At 40.8% G+C, this 18,230-nt stretch overlaps 1 protein-coding gene across 6 annotated transcripts in view; it reads right to left on the bottom strand.

Annotated features, from left to right (window-relative positions):
- The window catches only part of LOC311623135 (ankyrin repeat and KH domain-containing protein 1), a gene marked incomplete at its 3' end in the record, with an annotated part of 113,716 nt that extends 96,471 nt beyond the window's left edge, over nt 1-17,245 (bottom strand). For 3 of the 6 annotated variants that reach the window (XM_084884921.1, XM_084884923.1, XM_084884922.1), the window contains exon 1: nt 16,781-17,243. In XM_084884921.1, coding sequence (XP_084741047.1) covers nt 16,781-17,089 — 309 coding nt within the window. In that variant the 5' untranslated portion in view covers nt 17,090-17,243. Of the gene's footprint in view, nt 1-16,780 lie in introns of all 6 variants that reach the window. The other 3 variants (XM_084884924.1, XM_084884925.1, XM_084884926.1) reach the window with 2 other exon arrangements.
- Between the last annotated feature and the right edge of the window lie 985 nt (nt 17,246-18,230).

Genomic DNA, 18,230 nt, shown 5'->3' on the forward strand with positions numbered 1-18,230 from the left:
TGCGAGCCACATGTGGCAGTTTGCCGCCCTGTTGACCAATGAGTTTGCCAACCACTGGTATAGACTATTAGTATAGATAGACAACAAGCATTTAACACTCAACAATTAATACCTATAAGGGGAGGGCAGCATAATGACTAAAAGCAAGGACTTGTAGAATACCAGCCCACACAACTCACAGTATGATCTCAGGTAACTTGTTTACCTCTCTTAGCTTCATTTTCCTCAGCTATAAAATAAAGACAGCAATAACTCTATCACAGAGTTGTTGATGATTAAAACAGTATCTCTAAACTTGCACAATAGTGCTTAACACATAATTGCTCAACAAACATTGTTATTATTACTATTAATATTACTACTACTACTACTACTACTACTATTATTAAGGTTAGTTTCTATATTCTTACTTTCTACTCCACAAAAATAATATAGAATTCATTATACTTGTTATAGACTAACAAATAATCTGAGCATATTAAGCACTACATATATATCCATTCAAACTTTATTAAGCATCTACTATGTGCTAGACATTCTAGTATATACTGGGAACATAAAAATACATAAGACATGCCCTGGCTGGTGTGGCTCAGCTGATTGTTGTTCCATTCACTGAAAGGTCACCAGTTCGATTCCCAGTCAGGGCACAATGCCCAGGTTGTGGGCTCCATCTCCAGTGAAAAGGGGGCATGCAGGAGGCAGCCCTACTATGTTTCTCTCTCCCTCTGCCTTCCTCTCACTATAACAATCATATATATAACATGGGAACACAGAGGAAGGAATGAATGGTCAATTCCAAATGATAGTAATAAAGGAAACCAAAAACGACAACTCTGAAACAAAAATATATTCAACAGGCTGAAACCGGTTTGGCTCAGTGGATAGAGTGTTGGCCTGCGGACTGAAAGGTGCCAGGTTCGATTCCAGTCAACGGCATGTACATTGATTGCGGGCACATCCCCAGTAGGTGTGCAGGAGGCAGCTGATTGATGTTTCTCTCTCATGGATGTTTCTAGTTCTCTATCTCTCTCTTTTCCTCTCTGTGAAAAATCAATGTGTGTGTGTGTGTGTGTGTGTGTGTGTGTGTGTGTATATATATATATATTCTACAGGATGGGAAAGAGTGACAACAGTGACAGCAGCAGTGTATAATAGTAGTAGTTACGAACATAGGCTTTATAGACCAAGAGCCTGGATTCAAATCCTGGCTCCATCATTACTAGATGAATGACTTTGTATATGCTACATAATATCTCTAAGCTTCAGCTTCCTTACCTGTAAATTGAGAATAATATCACTTTCTTCATATGGCAGTTGTAAAATTTATTTGAGAATATATAAGCAAGCATTTGGCCCCATGGACAATAAGCACTCAACATATAGCAGTTATTATGATACTAGAAGCCAAAGCAATGAAAGTGAATGCACCAGGGCATATAATAGCTTGATAGGTTCAGAAAACTATAGCAATTTGGTATAGATGAAATATAAAAAGCAAATAAAGTAGGGTACAGCAAGGATAGGGTTGGAAAAACAGACAGAAGCAAAATCCTAAATAACCTCATATATAGCAAGGAATTTGGATTTACTCTTTATCTAAGGAGTGAGAAGGCTTTTTGCCAAAGGAGTGACATGATTGAACTGGCTTTAGAGAAGTTACTCTGTTAACATGATAGAGGAAAAATTGGAGAAGAATAATCTTGAAAATAGATAGAGCCCAGGATTACCGCAATAAGTGTAGGTGAAAGATGATGGTTTGATTTTCAGTAGAAGCAGTGAGGATACAGCAAAAGTACTATACAAGCAAGATTTAAAACAAGGTTCAAAAGGACTATACAAACAAGATAGAGAGAGAGAGAGAGACAGAGAGAGAGACTTCAGAGAGGAAGAGAAGGGAGAGATAGAAACCTCAATGATAAGAGAGAATCATCGAGACAAACCAAGATGGCGGCATAGATAAACACCTAAACTGCTGCCTTGCACAACAATTTCAAAATTACAACTAAAAGACAAAACATCTATCAACCAGAACCACAGAAAAGCTGGCTGAGTGGAAGTTCTACAACTAGAAGGAAAGGGAAAAGAGCATTGAGACATGTGCAAGTGCTGAAAAGCTGAGGTACGGAGGCACACAAATCGAGCTGGTGATGGATGTCTCGGTGCACTGTTTTTTTCAACCCGAAGAGAGACAAGTTCCTGATTACTCTGAACTCCAGTTTCTGGGGAGATGCTGGGTACACAAACTCCTACAGGGAGAAGCTGGACTCTCTGCCATTGGGTCAGAAAGTGAGGGTGACTTTCTTGCAGAGGTGCACCCAGCAATCATTGTTTACTGCACTGGGGTGCAGGACACGGGGACTTGGAAATTCAGAAACGCAGAGACAGCTGACTGGCAGCCATCGATGTTTGCCACGCCCTAGCCTAGTGTCTCCCTGAGACCCACCCTGCACAATCTACAAACTCACCCAAGCTCCATGCAGCAGCTTTTGCATATAAATGGCCTGCCCCATTGCAGCTTAACCAAATAAACTCGGGTCAGATAGATCCAAAATCTCCAAACCCCAAGCAAAGAGGAGAAAACTGTAGTTCTCACTGTAGCTCCTGTTGGGTGGCCTCAGACAGTAGCTGACCTGCACCCCATTGGAGATACAGAAGCCAGTGTACTTAGTGGTCAGTGTGAGATGACACCAGATTTCAACTCCTCAAATCTATAAGTGACACATTCAAGAGGCAGACTCAGTGAGCACCAAAGCCCCACCGAAGCAAGTCCTGCCCCATAAGTTTGTCTCCAGCGCAGCAATTCTTCCATTATAGACTCAGCGGGTCCTCACAGCCAATTGGTCAATTCCTCCGAGTGACACCAACAACAATCAAGACTTAACTACAACAAGGCTGTACACAGTCCACAAAGGGGTGCATTAAGAGTGTGCACTTCAGGTAACTGGGAGGCTGATTCAATGGCCCATATAGGACACCTAGCACAAAAAGCCACCCTACCAACTCAGGGAAGCAGTGAAAATGCAGAGACAAAGAAACAGATCTCAACTGAAAGAAATGGAGGAAAACAAACGACTGCATATAGAGTTCAAAACTACAGTTTAAAGGTTTTTCAAGATTTCCTAGAAAATGCCGATAAAGTCAATGAGACCCTCGAGGATATGAAAAAGGACCAACTAGAAATTAAACATACACTGACTGAAATAAAAAAATATTATACAGAGACCCAACAGCAGACCAGAGGAATGCAAGAATCAAGTTAAAGATCTGAAATACAAAGAAGGAAAAAAAAAAAAAAACAAATAAAAACACTCAACCAGGAAAGCAAAAAGCAAAAAAAAAATCCAAAAAGTTGAAGATAGTGTAAGAAGCCTCTGGGAAAACTTCAAGCATACCAACATCAGAATTATGGGTGTGCCAGAAGAAGAGAGAGAGCAAGATACTGAAAACCTATTTGAAGAAATAAAGACTGAAAACTTCCCCTATCTGGTGAAAGAAATAGACTTATAAGTCCAGGAACTGCACAGAACCCCAAACAAAAGGAATCCAAAGAGGACCACACCAAGACACGTCATAATTAAAATGTCAAGAGCAAAAGAAAAGGAAAGAATATTAAAAGCAGCAAGAGAAAAACAGTTAGTTACCTACAAGGGAGCACCCATATGACTGTCAGCTGATTTCTCAACAGAAACTATGTAGGCCAGAAGGGAGTGGCAAGAAATATTCAAAGTGATGAATAGCAAGAACCTACAACCAAGATTACTCTATCCAGAAAGTTATCATTCAGAACTGAAGGTCAGATAAAGAGCTTCTGAGAGAAGAAAAAGATAAAGGAATTCATCACCACCAAACCAGTATTATATGAAGTGCTGAAAGGTATTCTTTAAGAAAAGGAAGAAGAAGAAAAAAGTAAAGATAAAAATTATGAACAACAAATACATATCTATCAACATGTGAATCTAAAAATCAAGTGAATTAAAAATTTGAGGAACAGAATAAATTGGTGAACATAATAGAATCAGGGGCATAGAATGGGAGCAGATTGATAATTCTCAGGAGGAAAGGGGTGTGGGGGGTACAGGAAGACTGGACAAAAATTGTACACCTATGGATGAGGACAGTGGGGGGGAGGTAAGGGCAGAGGGTGGGGTGGGAACCAGATGGAGGGGAGCTATGGGGGGAAAAGGAGAAACAACTGTAATAATCTGAACAATAAAGATTTATTAAATATTTTTTAAAAAGAGAATCATCGATCAGCTACCACCTGCACACCCCCTACTGGGGATTGAGCCCACAACCCGGGTATGTGCCCTGACTGGGAATCAAATTGTGACCTCCCCAGTTCATAGGTCGACCCTCAACCATTGAGCCACGCCAGCTGGGCCAAACCTACAGAACTTAGTGCCTGCTTAGATGTGTTTGGTGAGACAAAACACATGTGAATGTGAGCTCTGAGGTTTCTGAGGACAGTGACTAGCTTTGGGGCAATACAATTTACAAAGGTCGGGGGTGAAAAGGATACGGGTGGAGAGGGAAAAAATGAATTCAGTTTCAGAACTGGTGAACTTGAGATGTTTATGGAATATATATATATATATATATATATATATATATATATGCACACACACACACATACATACAGTAGGCAGTTGGAAGGCCTTTTAGCTGATTGCTAAAAGAAATGAGACAGGAAAGAAATATTGATATCTAAGAGAAGACTGCTGAGAGTAAACTGCAAATGCCAAAGGTCCTGACTTAGGACATGCTTGGAGAGTTTACGGAGCATAATGAAGCAATTGTGGTTTTGCTCAAACACGAACAAGACAATCTTACACCGATGGGCTTTGTAGCCTTTCATGTAAAAAAACCACTGCCCCTTTAAATCTTCTGCTTGAACCCCATCAAACTACTGAAGACACCCAAACATCAAACTTTACAGCGATCATCCAACCAACACAGAGCAATGATTCATACATTAGTTTAGAATCTTGGACTGTCACAAGACCATGAGAAAATTAAATGAGGTGATGCAATTAAAGTACACAATGTCTAGAACAAACACTCAAATATAATTTGTTAATATCTGAAAGGAGTTTACAAAGGCAAATATAATTTGAATTTTAAAAATGACCTTGTTTTCACATTCCCTGAAATGTTTAGTTCCTGAAAAGACTGATGTCTTTAATAATCAGAGACCACATTTTTCCATCTTTATAATTCCAAAGCCTAGCACAAAGCTTAACAAACAGTAGGCTTCAGATAAATTATTGTGGAATAAATAAATCCACTCTACAATACTAATCAGAATTTTCAAATAGACTGCCAAGGACTCTAATCTCTGAAAGACATAATTTTATTATGCAAGACATGAGTTCATTAAGAAGAAGGCCTAGCCTTAGCTGATTTGGCTCAGGGGGTAGAGCATCAGCCTGCAGACTGAAGGGTCCCAGGTTCGATTCCAGCCAAGGGCACATGCCTGGGTTGCAGGCTCAATCCCCAGTAGAGATATACAGGGGGCAGCCTGTCAATGATTCTCTCTCATCACTGATGTTTCTATCGCTCTTTCCCTCTCCCTTCCTCTCTGAAATCAATAAAGAAATATATTTAAAAAAAAGAAAAAGGCCTACCCAAAACTAGACTTTAATTTTCTTCTGTAGAGAATGAGTAATAATTGTAACAGATTAACAACAAGGAGATCATACACAGCAATAAGTACCTTTGATATTGTGTTATTATATTATTCTAAATTTTGTTAGGGTGGTGGGTTATTCGTCAAATTCATGTACCTAATTTAAGTAATCCTATATATAATAATAAAACCCTAATATGCAGAATGACCGGTTGCTATGATGTGCACTGACCACCAGGGGGCAGACACTCAATGCAGGAACTGACCCCTGGTGGCCAGTGTGTTCCCACAGGGGAACGCCACTCAGCTAGAAGCCAGGCTAATGGCTAATGAGTGCTGTGGCAGTGGTGGGAGCCTCTCCCACCTCCACTGCAGTCAGGTGGTAAGGAGTAAGGGGTCCCGGACTGTGAGAGCCCCAGACTGCGAGAGGCATGTCTGGTTGCTGGCTTAGGCCCGATCCTCAGGGGGAACGGGGCTAAGCCAGCAGGCAGCCATCCCCCAAGGCATCCTGATATGAGAGGGTGCAGGCCGGGCTGAGGGACACCCCCCACACTCATATGAATTTCGTGCACCAGGCCTCTAATCTTAAATAATGGTCTCTTCAAATTAAAAGAAAATAAACTTTTCTTTGTTAACTTGTCAGTCAATTCCTAAGTAAAATGGATACTAAAATATAGTACAGACTCTTACTGTTCATAGAATTAAAATAACTAGTAATTTAACATAATTGAAACCATTTGAGCAATGACATCCAATATTTGTTTTTGCAGTTTAATCACAAAGGTGATAACACTGGCTTGGGTGTCAAGCAAATTGTATCCTACTTAAATATTGAATTCACTCCTCTTATGCAGTTGTTAGATAATACCAGATGCAAAAACTCTAACTGCTATGTTTTATATGTTATTCTACTTTACCCATTTGTTTGTTATCCTGGAAAAAGAAATTCTGTCCATATTCTTCTTGCAGACTGTAGTCCACAATAGATGCATTCAGGACTACAACTATCCAAACCAGCCATCTCCTCCCAATTAATATTTATCTCCACTCAAGCATTTTTCCAGGCTTTGTCAGGGAGAAGATGCAAGAAAATAAACACTAATACTATGACAATTTGCCCTTCTGATAGCATGACAAACACAGATTTAAATCACATGAGTTCCCCCTCACACACATATACCTTCAGCATATACAAAAGGAGCAGAAACTTGAAGAGATGGAGTATTATTAGGGGTGGGGAGAAGGTTTTTTGTATGTGACCACAAATTCTGCAGCATATTCAATACCCCCACTGAATCTCTCTTGCAGATCAAATCAAGAGAACAAGCACAAGCCAATAACCCATAATAGCCAAAACAATCTTAAAAAAGAACAAAGTTGGAGGACTTACACTTGCCAATTTCAAAACTTACTGAAAAAAAGCGATAGTAACAAGACAGTATGAAACTGGAATAAGACAACATGTAAATCAACAGAATAGAGAAAAAAAAAAACAAACCCTCAAATTTATAGTCAATTGGTATATATATATATGATTTCAGAGAGGAAAGTAAAGGGAGAAAGAGATAGAAACATCAATGATGAGTGAGAATCATTGACAGGCTGCCTCCTGCATGCCCCCTACTGGGGATCAAGCCTACAACCTGGGCATACTTCCTTGACCAGAATTGAACCTGGGACCCTTCAGTCCACAGGCCGATGCTTTATCCACTCATCCAAACAGGCTAGGGCTGTCAATTGGTTTTTGACAAGAGTGCCAAGACAATGCAATGAAGTGTCTTTTCAAAAAATGATGGTGAGGAAAACTGAATGCCCACATTCAAAAGAATAAAGTTGAACCTCTACCTCACACCTCATATAAAAATTAACTTGAAATGGACCAAAGACCTAGGTGTAAAAGCTAAAACTATAACACTTTTAGAAGAAAACAAACATAAATCTTCCACTTTGGATTTCGCATTAGTTTCTTAGACATGACGCCAAAGCACAAGCAACAAAAGAAAAAAATAAATATTAATACATATAAAAATTAGGCTCCACCAAAATTTAAAAATGTTAATGACATAATCAAGAAAGTGAAGAGTCCTAGCCAGTTTGGCTCAGTGGATAGAGTGTCAGACTGCGGACTAAATCCAGGGTTCAATTCTAGTCCAGGGCACACACCTCGGTTGCAGGCTCCTCCCTGGCCCAGGCACTCTATGTGGCTAGTGTAGGAGGCAACCAATCGATATGTTTCTCTCATATCAATATTTCTCTCTGTCTTTCCCTCTCTCTTCCATTCTCTCTGAAAATCAATGGAAAAATATCCTTGGCTGAGGAAAGAATGTAAGAAAGAGAGGAAAGGGGAGGAAAAGAGAAAAGGAGGAAAGGAGGAAAGGAAGAAAGGAGGGAGGGAGGGAGGAGGAGGAAGGAAAGGAAGACAGGGAGGGAGGGAGACAACCCACAGAATGGGAGAAAATATTTGCAAATTATACATATAAGGAACTAGTACCCCAAATAAACAATTTTTCCTAAAAAAACAAACAAACAAAAAAAACACCCCCCAAAACACAATTCAACAATAAAAAGAAAATAACCCAATCAAGACATGGGGAAATATATGAAGACATTTCTCCAAAGATATACAAATGGCCAACAAGTACATGAAAATATGATCAACTTAGTCACAGAGGAAATGCAAATCAAAACCACAATGAACTACCACTCCAAGCCCTAGCTGGTTTGGCTCAGTGGACAGAGCATCTGCCTGTGGACTGAAGGGTCCTGGGTTCAATTCCAGTCAAGGGCACCATGCCTAGTTGCGGACTTGACCCCCAGTAGGGGGCATGCAGGGGGAAGCCAATCAATGCTTCTCTCTCATCACTGATGTTTCTATCTCCCTCTCTGAAGTCAATTAAAAATATATTTTTAAAAATACCACTTCATACCCCCCAGGATGGCTCGCTCAAACAAACAAACAAACAAATAAATGTTAGCAAGGATATGGAGAAATTGGGACACTCATACATTGTTGGTGGGATGTAAAATGTTCCAACTACTGTAGAAAACACCTTGGTAGTTTCTCAGAAAGTTAAACATAGAGTTATATAACCAAGCAATTCCACTCCTAGGTATTATATATACACAAGAGAACTGAAAAGATATGTTCGTGCAAAAACTTGTACACAAATATCCATAGCATCATTATTTATAATAGCCAATACGTGTAAATAACCAAAACCATTTGTCAGAAAAGAGTCTTCCCAACAATTAGTACTGGAAAAACTGGATATCCACATGCAGAAGAATTAAGTTAGACCCTTATCTTACACCATATACAAAAATTAACTCAAAATGGATCAAAGACCTAAATAGGAGCTAAAATTATAAAATTCTTAGAAGAAAACTTGTGGGGAAAAATCTTCATAATATTGGATTTGGCAGTGACTTCATAGATATACCACCAAAAGTACAGACAATAAAAGAAAAAAATAGGTAAATTGAACTTCATTAAAATTAAAAACTTAAGTATGGAAAGACAATTTCAAGACTTAAAAAAGGCAATCATGAATGGTAGAAAATCTGCAAAAATTAAGTATTTGACAAGGAGTTAATATCCAGAATACATAAAGGACTCCTACAATTAAACAATTTAAAAAAACACACAATTAAAAATGGGCAGCCCTAACCAGTAGACTCAGTGGACAGAGCGTTGGTCCCAGGTTCGATTCCGGTCAAGGGCATGTACCTTGGTTGCAGGAAGGTGTGTGCAGGAGGCAGCTGATTGATGTTTCTCTCACATCGATGTTTTTTACACTCTATCCCACTCCCTTCCTCTCTGTAATAAATCAATAAAAAAATATTTTAAAAAATAAATAAAAATGGGCAAAGGATTTGAATAGACATTTCCCCAAAGAAGATATATGATGGCCAATAAGCACATGAAAAGATGCTCAACATACCCTCGCCGGGTAAGTCAGTTGTTGGAGCCTCGTCCCACACACCAAAAGGTTTCCAGCTGTTTCCCATTGGGCACAACCTGGGTTGTGGGTTTGATCTCAGATCCGACACAAATGGGAGATAACCATTGATATTTTTGTCGTTCCTCTCTCTCAAATCAATAAACATATTATTGAGTAAGGATTTTTTTTTTAAGATGCTCAATATTACTAATCATCAGGGAAATTCCAATCCTAACTCCAATGAGATAATATTTCATACCTATTAGGATGACTATTATTTAAAACAAAACAAAGCAGCCTTCGCCGGGTAACTCAGTTGGTTAGAGTGTCATCTCAATAGGCCAAGGTTGCGGGTTCCATCCCCAGTCAGGGCACACACAAGAATCAACCAATTAATGAATAAATAAGTGAAACAACAAATTGATGTTTCCTTTTCTCTCAAAATACATATACAGAAAAAACAAGCACTGGCTAGAATGTGGAGAAAATGGAACCCTTGTGCAATGCAATGCAGGTGGGAAGGTAAAGCTGCTGTAAAGAACCGTATGGTGGTTCCTCAAAAAATTACATTAAATCGTATCATGTGATCCAGCTATTCCACTTCTATTACCCAAAGAACTGAGAGCAGGGACTGGAACAGATATTTGTATACTCATGTTCACAATAGCATATTCACAACAGTAAAAAGGTAGAAGCAATCCAAGTGTTCCTCAATAATGAATAGACAAAATGATAAATGTATAGAATGGTTTTCAACATTTAAAAGGAATGAAATTCTGACACATGCTACAAATATGAATCCTAAAGACATTATGCTAAGTGAAATAAGCCAGTCACAAAAGTAGAAATACTGTATGATTCCACTTATTTGATATACCTAGATTAGTCAAATTCACCAGGAAAAAAGTAGAAATGTGGTTGCTATGGGGTGGGGAAGGGAAGCTGGGATATTACTCTTTAATGGGAATAGTTTTCATTTGGGAAGACCAAAAAGTTCAAGGGATGGCTGGTGATGATGATTACATAACAATGTCAATGTACTTAATGCCACTCAACTGTACACTTTCAAATAGTAAATTTGATCTTATATATATCTTAACACGACTTTTAAAAAATGGTTAAAATGGACATTTTTATGGGATGTGCATTTTACCACAATTAAAAAAACAACAACACAAAACTTGCTGTCAATCTAACTGTCCTCACTACAATCTGTTAAACACTCAAACTTACCTTGGCAAATTAATAAAATGTTTCTCCTGTTTAATTCTTTAGTCTTTAGGGCTAATCCATGAGGATACACTTGGCCTTTCTCTTTTTAAAATTGCACACTAATGCAGGTGAATCAAACCATAGGGATACAGTGGGATATCTACTTTTTTAAAAACTGATTTCAGAGAGGAAAAAAAATATGGATGTGAAATAGATATATTGATTATTGCCTCCTGAAGGAGCCCAACTGGGAATCTAACTCACAACGTAGATATGTGCCCTGACGGGGAATTAAATCCACAACCTTTTGGTGCGCAGAATGATGCTCCAACCAACTGAGCCACACCAACCATATCTACTTTAAAAAACAACAACACCCAAGCCAAAACTGGTTTTGCTCAGTGGTTAGAACGTCAGCCTGCGGACTGAAAGGTCCCAGGTTTGATTCTGGTCAAGGGCATGTACCTTGGTTGCAGGCACTTCGCCAGTGGGAGGTGTGCAGAAGGCAGCTGATTGATGTTTCTAACTTTCTCTCTCCCTTCCTCTCTGTAAAAAAATCAATAAAATATATTTTAAAAACAACAACAACAACAAAAACACACCACCACACTAGTTGAAACCAGTTTGGCTCAGTGAATAGAGCATCGGCCTGTGGACTGAAGGGTCCTAGGTTCGATTCCGGTCAAGGGCATGTACCTTGGTTGCGGGCACATCCCCGGTGGGGGATGTGCAGGAGGCAGCTGATCGATGTTTCTCTCTCATGGATGTTTCTGACTCTCTGTCCCTCTCTCTTCTTCTCTGTGGAAAATCAATAAAATATATTTTTAAAAAAACAAAACATCCCTTCTAATACTGAAAACAGCATCCATTAAGTTGGGGCGGGGGGGAAACCCATCACAGAGAATTAGAGTATGTGAAGTGTAGAAAAAACAAAATGTGCTCTTTGTCAGCCTAGCAAACAAAAAAGAGCCTTATGTACAACTTCCCGTTCTTCCTACTTTATACTTTAGGTAAAGTTGGCCAGAAGAAAAGTAAACCAGTCAGTCATCATAAGGAAATGAATTTCATTCACAGGAACCATACACTGTCAGTAACTACCAATAGAATAGCATACATTAATTTTTACAAATCAATTAGAGTGTAACAATATTGCAAAACAAGTGTTTCCATAATGGCAAGTTGGTGCAAAGCTGGGTATATGCCTTTATCAGTGGTTTTAACATTTCTAATTCTTTAAAAAATTAATAATGACAAGGCCTAAACTTTTCAAGTAAGTTCGATTACAAAATTACGTTCTATGCTTAATGATACACCTTTGGTTTCCTTAAAATATTGATCTTCATGACATCACCAATTTTATTAATTAATATAAAACTTTTCCAACACGGTCAGCTATGGATTACATGGATTATATATGGATTAAATGCTTAGAGATGGGCATTTCTTAAGCAACTAATTAATTCATTGATACAATGCATCAGAAGAGAAACAGTAAACAGTACAAGCTAGCAGGTAGGATTAACTAGAATGGGAGTCATGTGACCTATTTTCTATTACAAATTACCGTAGCTGTGTGATCCTGAGTAAGTCACTTAGCTCACTGGTTCTCAAACTTCTGAGGCTTTACCTAGGGTCCTGACATGAAGTTTCCAAATTTGACATTTTGTCAAATACATATATGTTAAAAATTCATTTTGCAACAGTAGGAAGGAAATTATCTCAAAATAAAAAAACAAGTAGGGAAAAAAACAGCTTTATAAGATATTCACTACATTGTCTTAGTATTTTTTTTTTTTTTTTTTTTTTTTTTTTAGAGAGAGATCTAATTTGTTGTTCCACTTATTTATGCATTCATTTGTTGAGTCTTGTATGTGCCCTGACCAGGAATCAAACCTGCAAACGTGGCCTATCAGGATGACACTCCAACCAAATGAACTACCTGGTCAGGGCCTCCTTGCTTTTCTCATTTTACTTTAGATCTATGAAAACTTCAACAGGGACTAAGCAAACATATATTGGAGAAACAGCATTTGTAACCAAAACCTTTGCCTATTTCTTAATCTGAGGGAGCAAAATAGGATTCCGTACTGAATTCAAATCCTAGTTTTACCACTAGTAGCTGTGTAACAGTTTAACTTTTTTTTTTTTTAATTCATCACTTCTCTGAGCCTACATTTATTTGTCTATAAAAATGTAGATATATACCTACCTCAAAGGGATGTTGAAACGATTAAATAAAATAACGAAAGTATCTAGTACGGTACAGGCATTTAATAAGCATTCAATAAATGGTAGCAGTTACCTAAAAATGAGATGAGATAGAATTATCACCAAGATTCTATGACTTTATAGACAAGCAACAGGAGAGGGAAATTGTAAATAAATAAGGTCCAAAAAGACAGATATATTGAAATAGTTCACTTATAGTGGGTTAAAAAAAGAAAAGAAACTCATTTCTTATGACTTTGGATTCTGTAGGAAGGTAAAATTGGACACACAAAAAAAATTGGTAGACTCATTTCTTTACACTTGCCAACTCAATACTTACACTTTTAAAAAATGTTTTGCTTTCTTTAAAGCAACATATTTTATTTATCTTATCTTCATCACTGAATCAGAAGGCTAGAATTGATTTTTAGAGGGCATCTAATACATCATCACTCTACTACCAGATAGACTCAGAAAGGAATGTCTTTAAACTCATCCCCAATAATTCATTCTTAATACTTTGTTTACATAAAAAAATCTAAATCCTTCTCAAATTTACCATTTAAAAATCTCATATGAATAGTATGTTATCTTTTGTGTAACAGTGGGAAAAATAAAAATACTTATTTGTATTTCCTTAAAGAAATTCTCAAAGAATACACAAGATACTTGGGAGCAGGGGTAAGATCAAGACTTTGAACTGTATTTGTCTTTATTTTACTTTGACTTATGAACTATATGAATGTAATCATTTATCAAAATGTACTAAATAACTACAAAAAAAACCCCAAAACACATCTGTATACTTCAAGTTTCACAATAGGTTTTCCTCCACCCATACCAAGTGTTTTGACCCACCATTCATGTAACCATACTCATTAACACATCATTTTATATGTAAAGTCTTTAGGCTTTACAGAATGCAACTTGTGTACGGTTGATACTCATGCTATAAAAAGTCATTACAGTTAATAACATGCAACTTTTCCTTTAATAAATATCCCCAATATTTCAAATATTTGCTCTCTAGAATACAAAGTTCTATTTCCTATATCTCGCTTCTGATGATAATTTGTGGAATAAAGCCCTTCTCCCTTGAACAAAGTCCCCATAAAGGTTTTTTAGAAATTCGCTTTCTTGGACAATAAACAAAAATTTCAAAGATAATAGTACTGCCTGTTTGGAATGACTCAATTGGTTGAGCATCGTCCTGTGCACTGAAAGGGTGGCCAGTTTGATTCCTGATTGGGGCACACTGATGTTTCTATTTCTTTCTCCCTCTCCCTTCCTCTCTGAAAATCAACAAAAATATAAACAAACATCTATGAAAGATGAAAATAAAGATTTTGGTATTATTCATCAAATGCCAGTTCAGTGAGTGCTTCTTGGAGATCATTATCTATGGTCTTCACACTGGAAATTCAAAGGCAATATTATGGGAGAAGACAGCTCATTCTGTCAGGCAGAAAAAAGGCAAGAAATTTGCTTGGGCAAATTTCACTCCCAAAGGCATAGACTGTACCTTCCCACATGTACTATACAGCAGATATTAGATACTCCTCAAATTTTTTTCTTTATGTGATATAGGAGAAACAGGACATAACAAAATTTCCTTTCTCCACAGGTTAAGAAAGAATCTATATAGACACTGGGCATCATCTTAGATCAGTCTCTGAGTATCCTAGAAATCTCCACTCAAAAATGGGGTCTATGTATACTTAATATCTAAAACCTTTTTAAGCACAGAAAACTGAAGTAAACAGGAGACTAAGTGAGGGGTTCTTCTACCATTAGCCTAATTGGGTATAAGAATTGTAAATAAATAATTTCTATAATAAACATCAAAACAAGACAAAAGGTACCCAGCCAGTGTGGCTCAGTGGTTGAGCAGCAACCTATGAACCAGGAGGACAGTTCGATTCCCAGTCACAGCACATGCCAGGGTTGTAGACTCAATCCCCAGTGAAGGGAGTGCAGCTGACCAATGATTCTCTCTCATCATTTTTTCTATCTCTCTCTCCCTCTCCCTTCCTCTTTCTGAAATCAATAAAAAACATATTTAAAAAAATAACAATTTCACCTCAGGAAATCTGCGGGGATAAGGTTGCATAAAGCAATACCCATAATATAGCTCATTCAAAAAGAATGAATAATGGAATTCTTTCTGAAACAATTGGTGCTGATCTCTGTTTGTGCTCAACATTGAAATTCGGTACACACACACACACACACACACACACACACAAAAGGTGTGGATTCTGCTCATAGCTTTAACCACCTGGTATGCAGACTCTAAGTGAAATTCTGTGTTTGTGTGTCTACCTCTGAAATTTAAGAATACCACTTATTGTGTAAAAACTAATGAGTGATCATTTATCTCACCTGTGATAATTAAAAATAATCCAGAAAATCAAGGATATCATCTTTCTATCACTCTTAGACCAAAGCAGACCTTTTCAGTCTCTTTTAAAGTTTCAAAGAAAAATAAGTCTAAAGATGTTCCCACTTTATTTTATAGATAAAAAGTATATGTGTTCTAGGCTCATCTCTCATCAAGTTTCATCAAAGATACAAACATTCAAGGGACTAACTCCCTTACAACCCACACAGTGGTTCTTCCAAAGCAAAATGTTGGGGTCAGAATGTATGAAGGTTTTAAATCTAAAGGAATCTCTGTTTAGATCTAGAATGTAAAGTAGTGAATTAACTGTATTCGGCAACCCACAAATATAGTTTTTCCTATTCCTCTCAAATACAACAGCCACAACACTGGTACACAGAGAAATCCCTGTACTTTAGCACCAAGATCAGAGGTTAAAATAATTGGTCATAAGGGATGAACTAGGCATCCTAGAACCCAAATAGAGTACTCTGAGCACTTAGAACAGTCACCACGGTACAATACTAGAGCCAAGCCATAATCAAGGGGGAAAGTACACATATAAAATATCTCCTTTCCCCGCTAGAGCCCCAAAATTGATGCCTATCACCCTAGGTTGCTCAGACCTTAAAAAGGCCCGGGACACACGTTAAGAGTTAAAAGAAGGACCTGATTACTAATTTCCCTCACTTCAAAGGATGTCCATAGGATGCCTCACTTTCTCCACGCCTAAAAATCTCGAGTTCAGCAACCCTGCTACTCTGCAATTTTGTACGGGAACTTCCTTTTCCTAATTTCACTAAAGGTCCCAAGGTGTAAGACTCACGTGATTGTTCAGGGTCAAGTCAGGAAGCTCCTTAAACACTCACCTGTCTCAAACTAAATAAGGGAACCAATAACCCGACTTCGATACACAGGTAAAAGCCTAAGGCAAATAAATGTCCAATCCCTCAACTTTAGGGAGAGGCTATGTAGCAGAAATGCTCTGTGAGCTGGCTAGCTCTGCCTCCGATCTCTGTCCCAGTCTCTCTGTCTCGCTCTCAGTACCAAGGGCAGAGACTCTGGCAAGACCCCGCCCCCCCCACCCCCCCAACTCCAAAGCGGGGTAGGCGGGAGGTAAGCCTGGCCCGGCGAGTCCCCGTTCCCGCGCGAAGCTCGGAGTCCACAGGGCTCCCCATTGTGGGTCTACGGAGGTGACGGGAACCGGTCCGGCTCGAACCGCGGGCTGAAGAGTAAGCTGAGGGAGCAACTAGGCCCGCGCTGCTGCCACTGCCGCCCCGGAGCCGATCGCTGTCAGAGGACTCCGCCCGGGCAGCGGGAGGGTGGCCCCAGCCCTGTACCAGCCCCAGAGCTTCCATGCCCCACGTTGTGTGGGAAGTGGGGGGAAGAGGGGGGGTCCTGGAACCGTACCTCTGACACTTCGTCCTCGTCGCTGCCAGAGGCACCACCTCCACCCCCGGTCCTCAGCACGGCAGCCGCCAACTTGAAATCCAGCGCCGCGTCCCCTACGCCCGCGCCGCCGCCGCCGCCGCCACTGCCGCCGCCGCCACCGACTCCCGGGGCAGGCCCAGCCTCCCCAAAGAGTCTCACGGTGCGGATCCCCAGCCCGACCCCTCCCGGCGGAGGCGGCTCCGAGGCCCCGGCTGGGGCGGATCGCGGAGCCACAGAGTCCAAGTCCTCCTCAAAGGAGGTGCCGCCGCCTCCGCCGTCGGTCAGCATGCTTCTCACGCGGAGCCGGATTCACTGCAAAGTCACTCGCGGCCGCCGCCGCCGCCGCCGATCCCGAGAACGAAAGAAGCAGCAGAAGGAAGAAGCGTCTCCTTCCCCCCGTCCCAGTAGCGCCACTAACTTCTCACCGCCTAACCTGCTGCCTCCCGCCCCCCACACTCGCCACTGGCCACAGCGCCAAAGAGGCTGCAGCTCATTGGCCAAAGCCACCTGTCGCTCAGGCTCTTCGTCACGCGCCGCTCGCTGGCTCGGGGCCCCCAAGCTGCGTTGACCCGCGCAGGCCTAGGCGGTTGCGAACGCCCGCCTTCTAGTCCCCGCGCGTTGACTTCCGGTCCTTTTCTACGTCGATTGGTCAAATCCTCTGACTATCGCGTCACGACCTTAAAGTGGATTAGTTGGCCTTGTGGTCAGTCATAGTGACCCCTGACAGTGGGAGACTTCATTGGCGTTGTCAAGTGTCGGTCACTGTGTCACAGGACGTCGCGTGGTACCATTGGTCCGTAAGGGCACTGTTCACCCGCCCCCATCTGAGGTGACGGGAAAGGGTTGGGGAATTTCCACTTTTGATAAAAATGAAGGCTGAGCTGACGACTTGCAAGAATTGGTGAGATCTGGGGTAGAATTCGCCATGCGCTCGGGAAGCTCCTACGTCAGGTGAGTGAGAGGCGCGGAGAGAACGCAGCTCCCACCTGTCGCTCTGCGCCAGGCGCGGAGACCGCGGCCGGAGGTTCGCTGCACCGGGATTGGAGGGAAGAGTAGTCAGTCTCAACGAGGCCCCACCTTCCCGCCGGGCCCTGGTTGGAGGAGCAGAGCGTCAGTCACTAGAGCGGTAGCTCTGCTGGGACAGGTGAGGCTGCCTCCTCCAAACTCTCTGCCTCGGGCTCTCGGGGCCGGAGTAAGGAAGTTGTGAGAGGTGAGGGTCAGGGCCGGTCCTCCCGCGCGCCTCCGGCCTCTCGGAACGGAGCCCAGCGCGAGGACTTGAGGAGACTGTGGAGGCTGCTTGGGATGGCCGCCTGGAGACGATTCGGCCCCCGCGCGTGCCCGGGACGTGGCAGTTCTACAACCTGCGGGCGGGATCGCCCCCCGGGGCCGCGTCCTCCCGCTGCGTGGAAGGCAGCGGGCCTGAGGGCTG

Source organism: Pipistrellus hanaki (assembly GCF_964339955.1).
Source record: "Pipistrellus hanaki genome assembly, chromosome: 5".
Taxonomy (NCBI): Eukaryota; Metazoa; Chordata; class Mammalia; order Chiroptera; family Vespertilionidae; genus Pipistrellus; species Pipistrellus hanaki.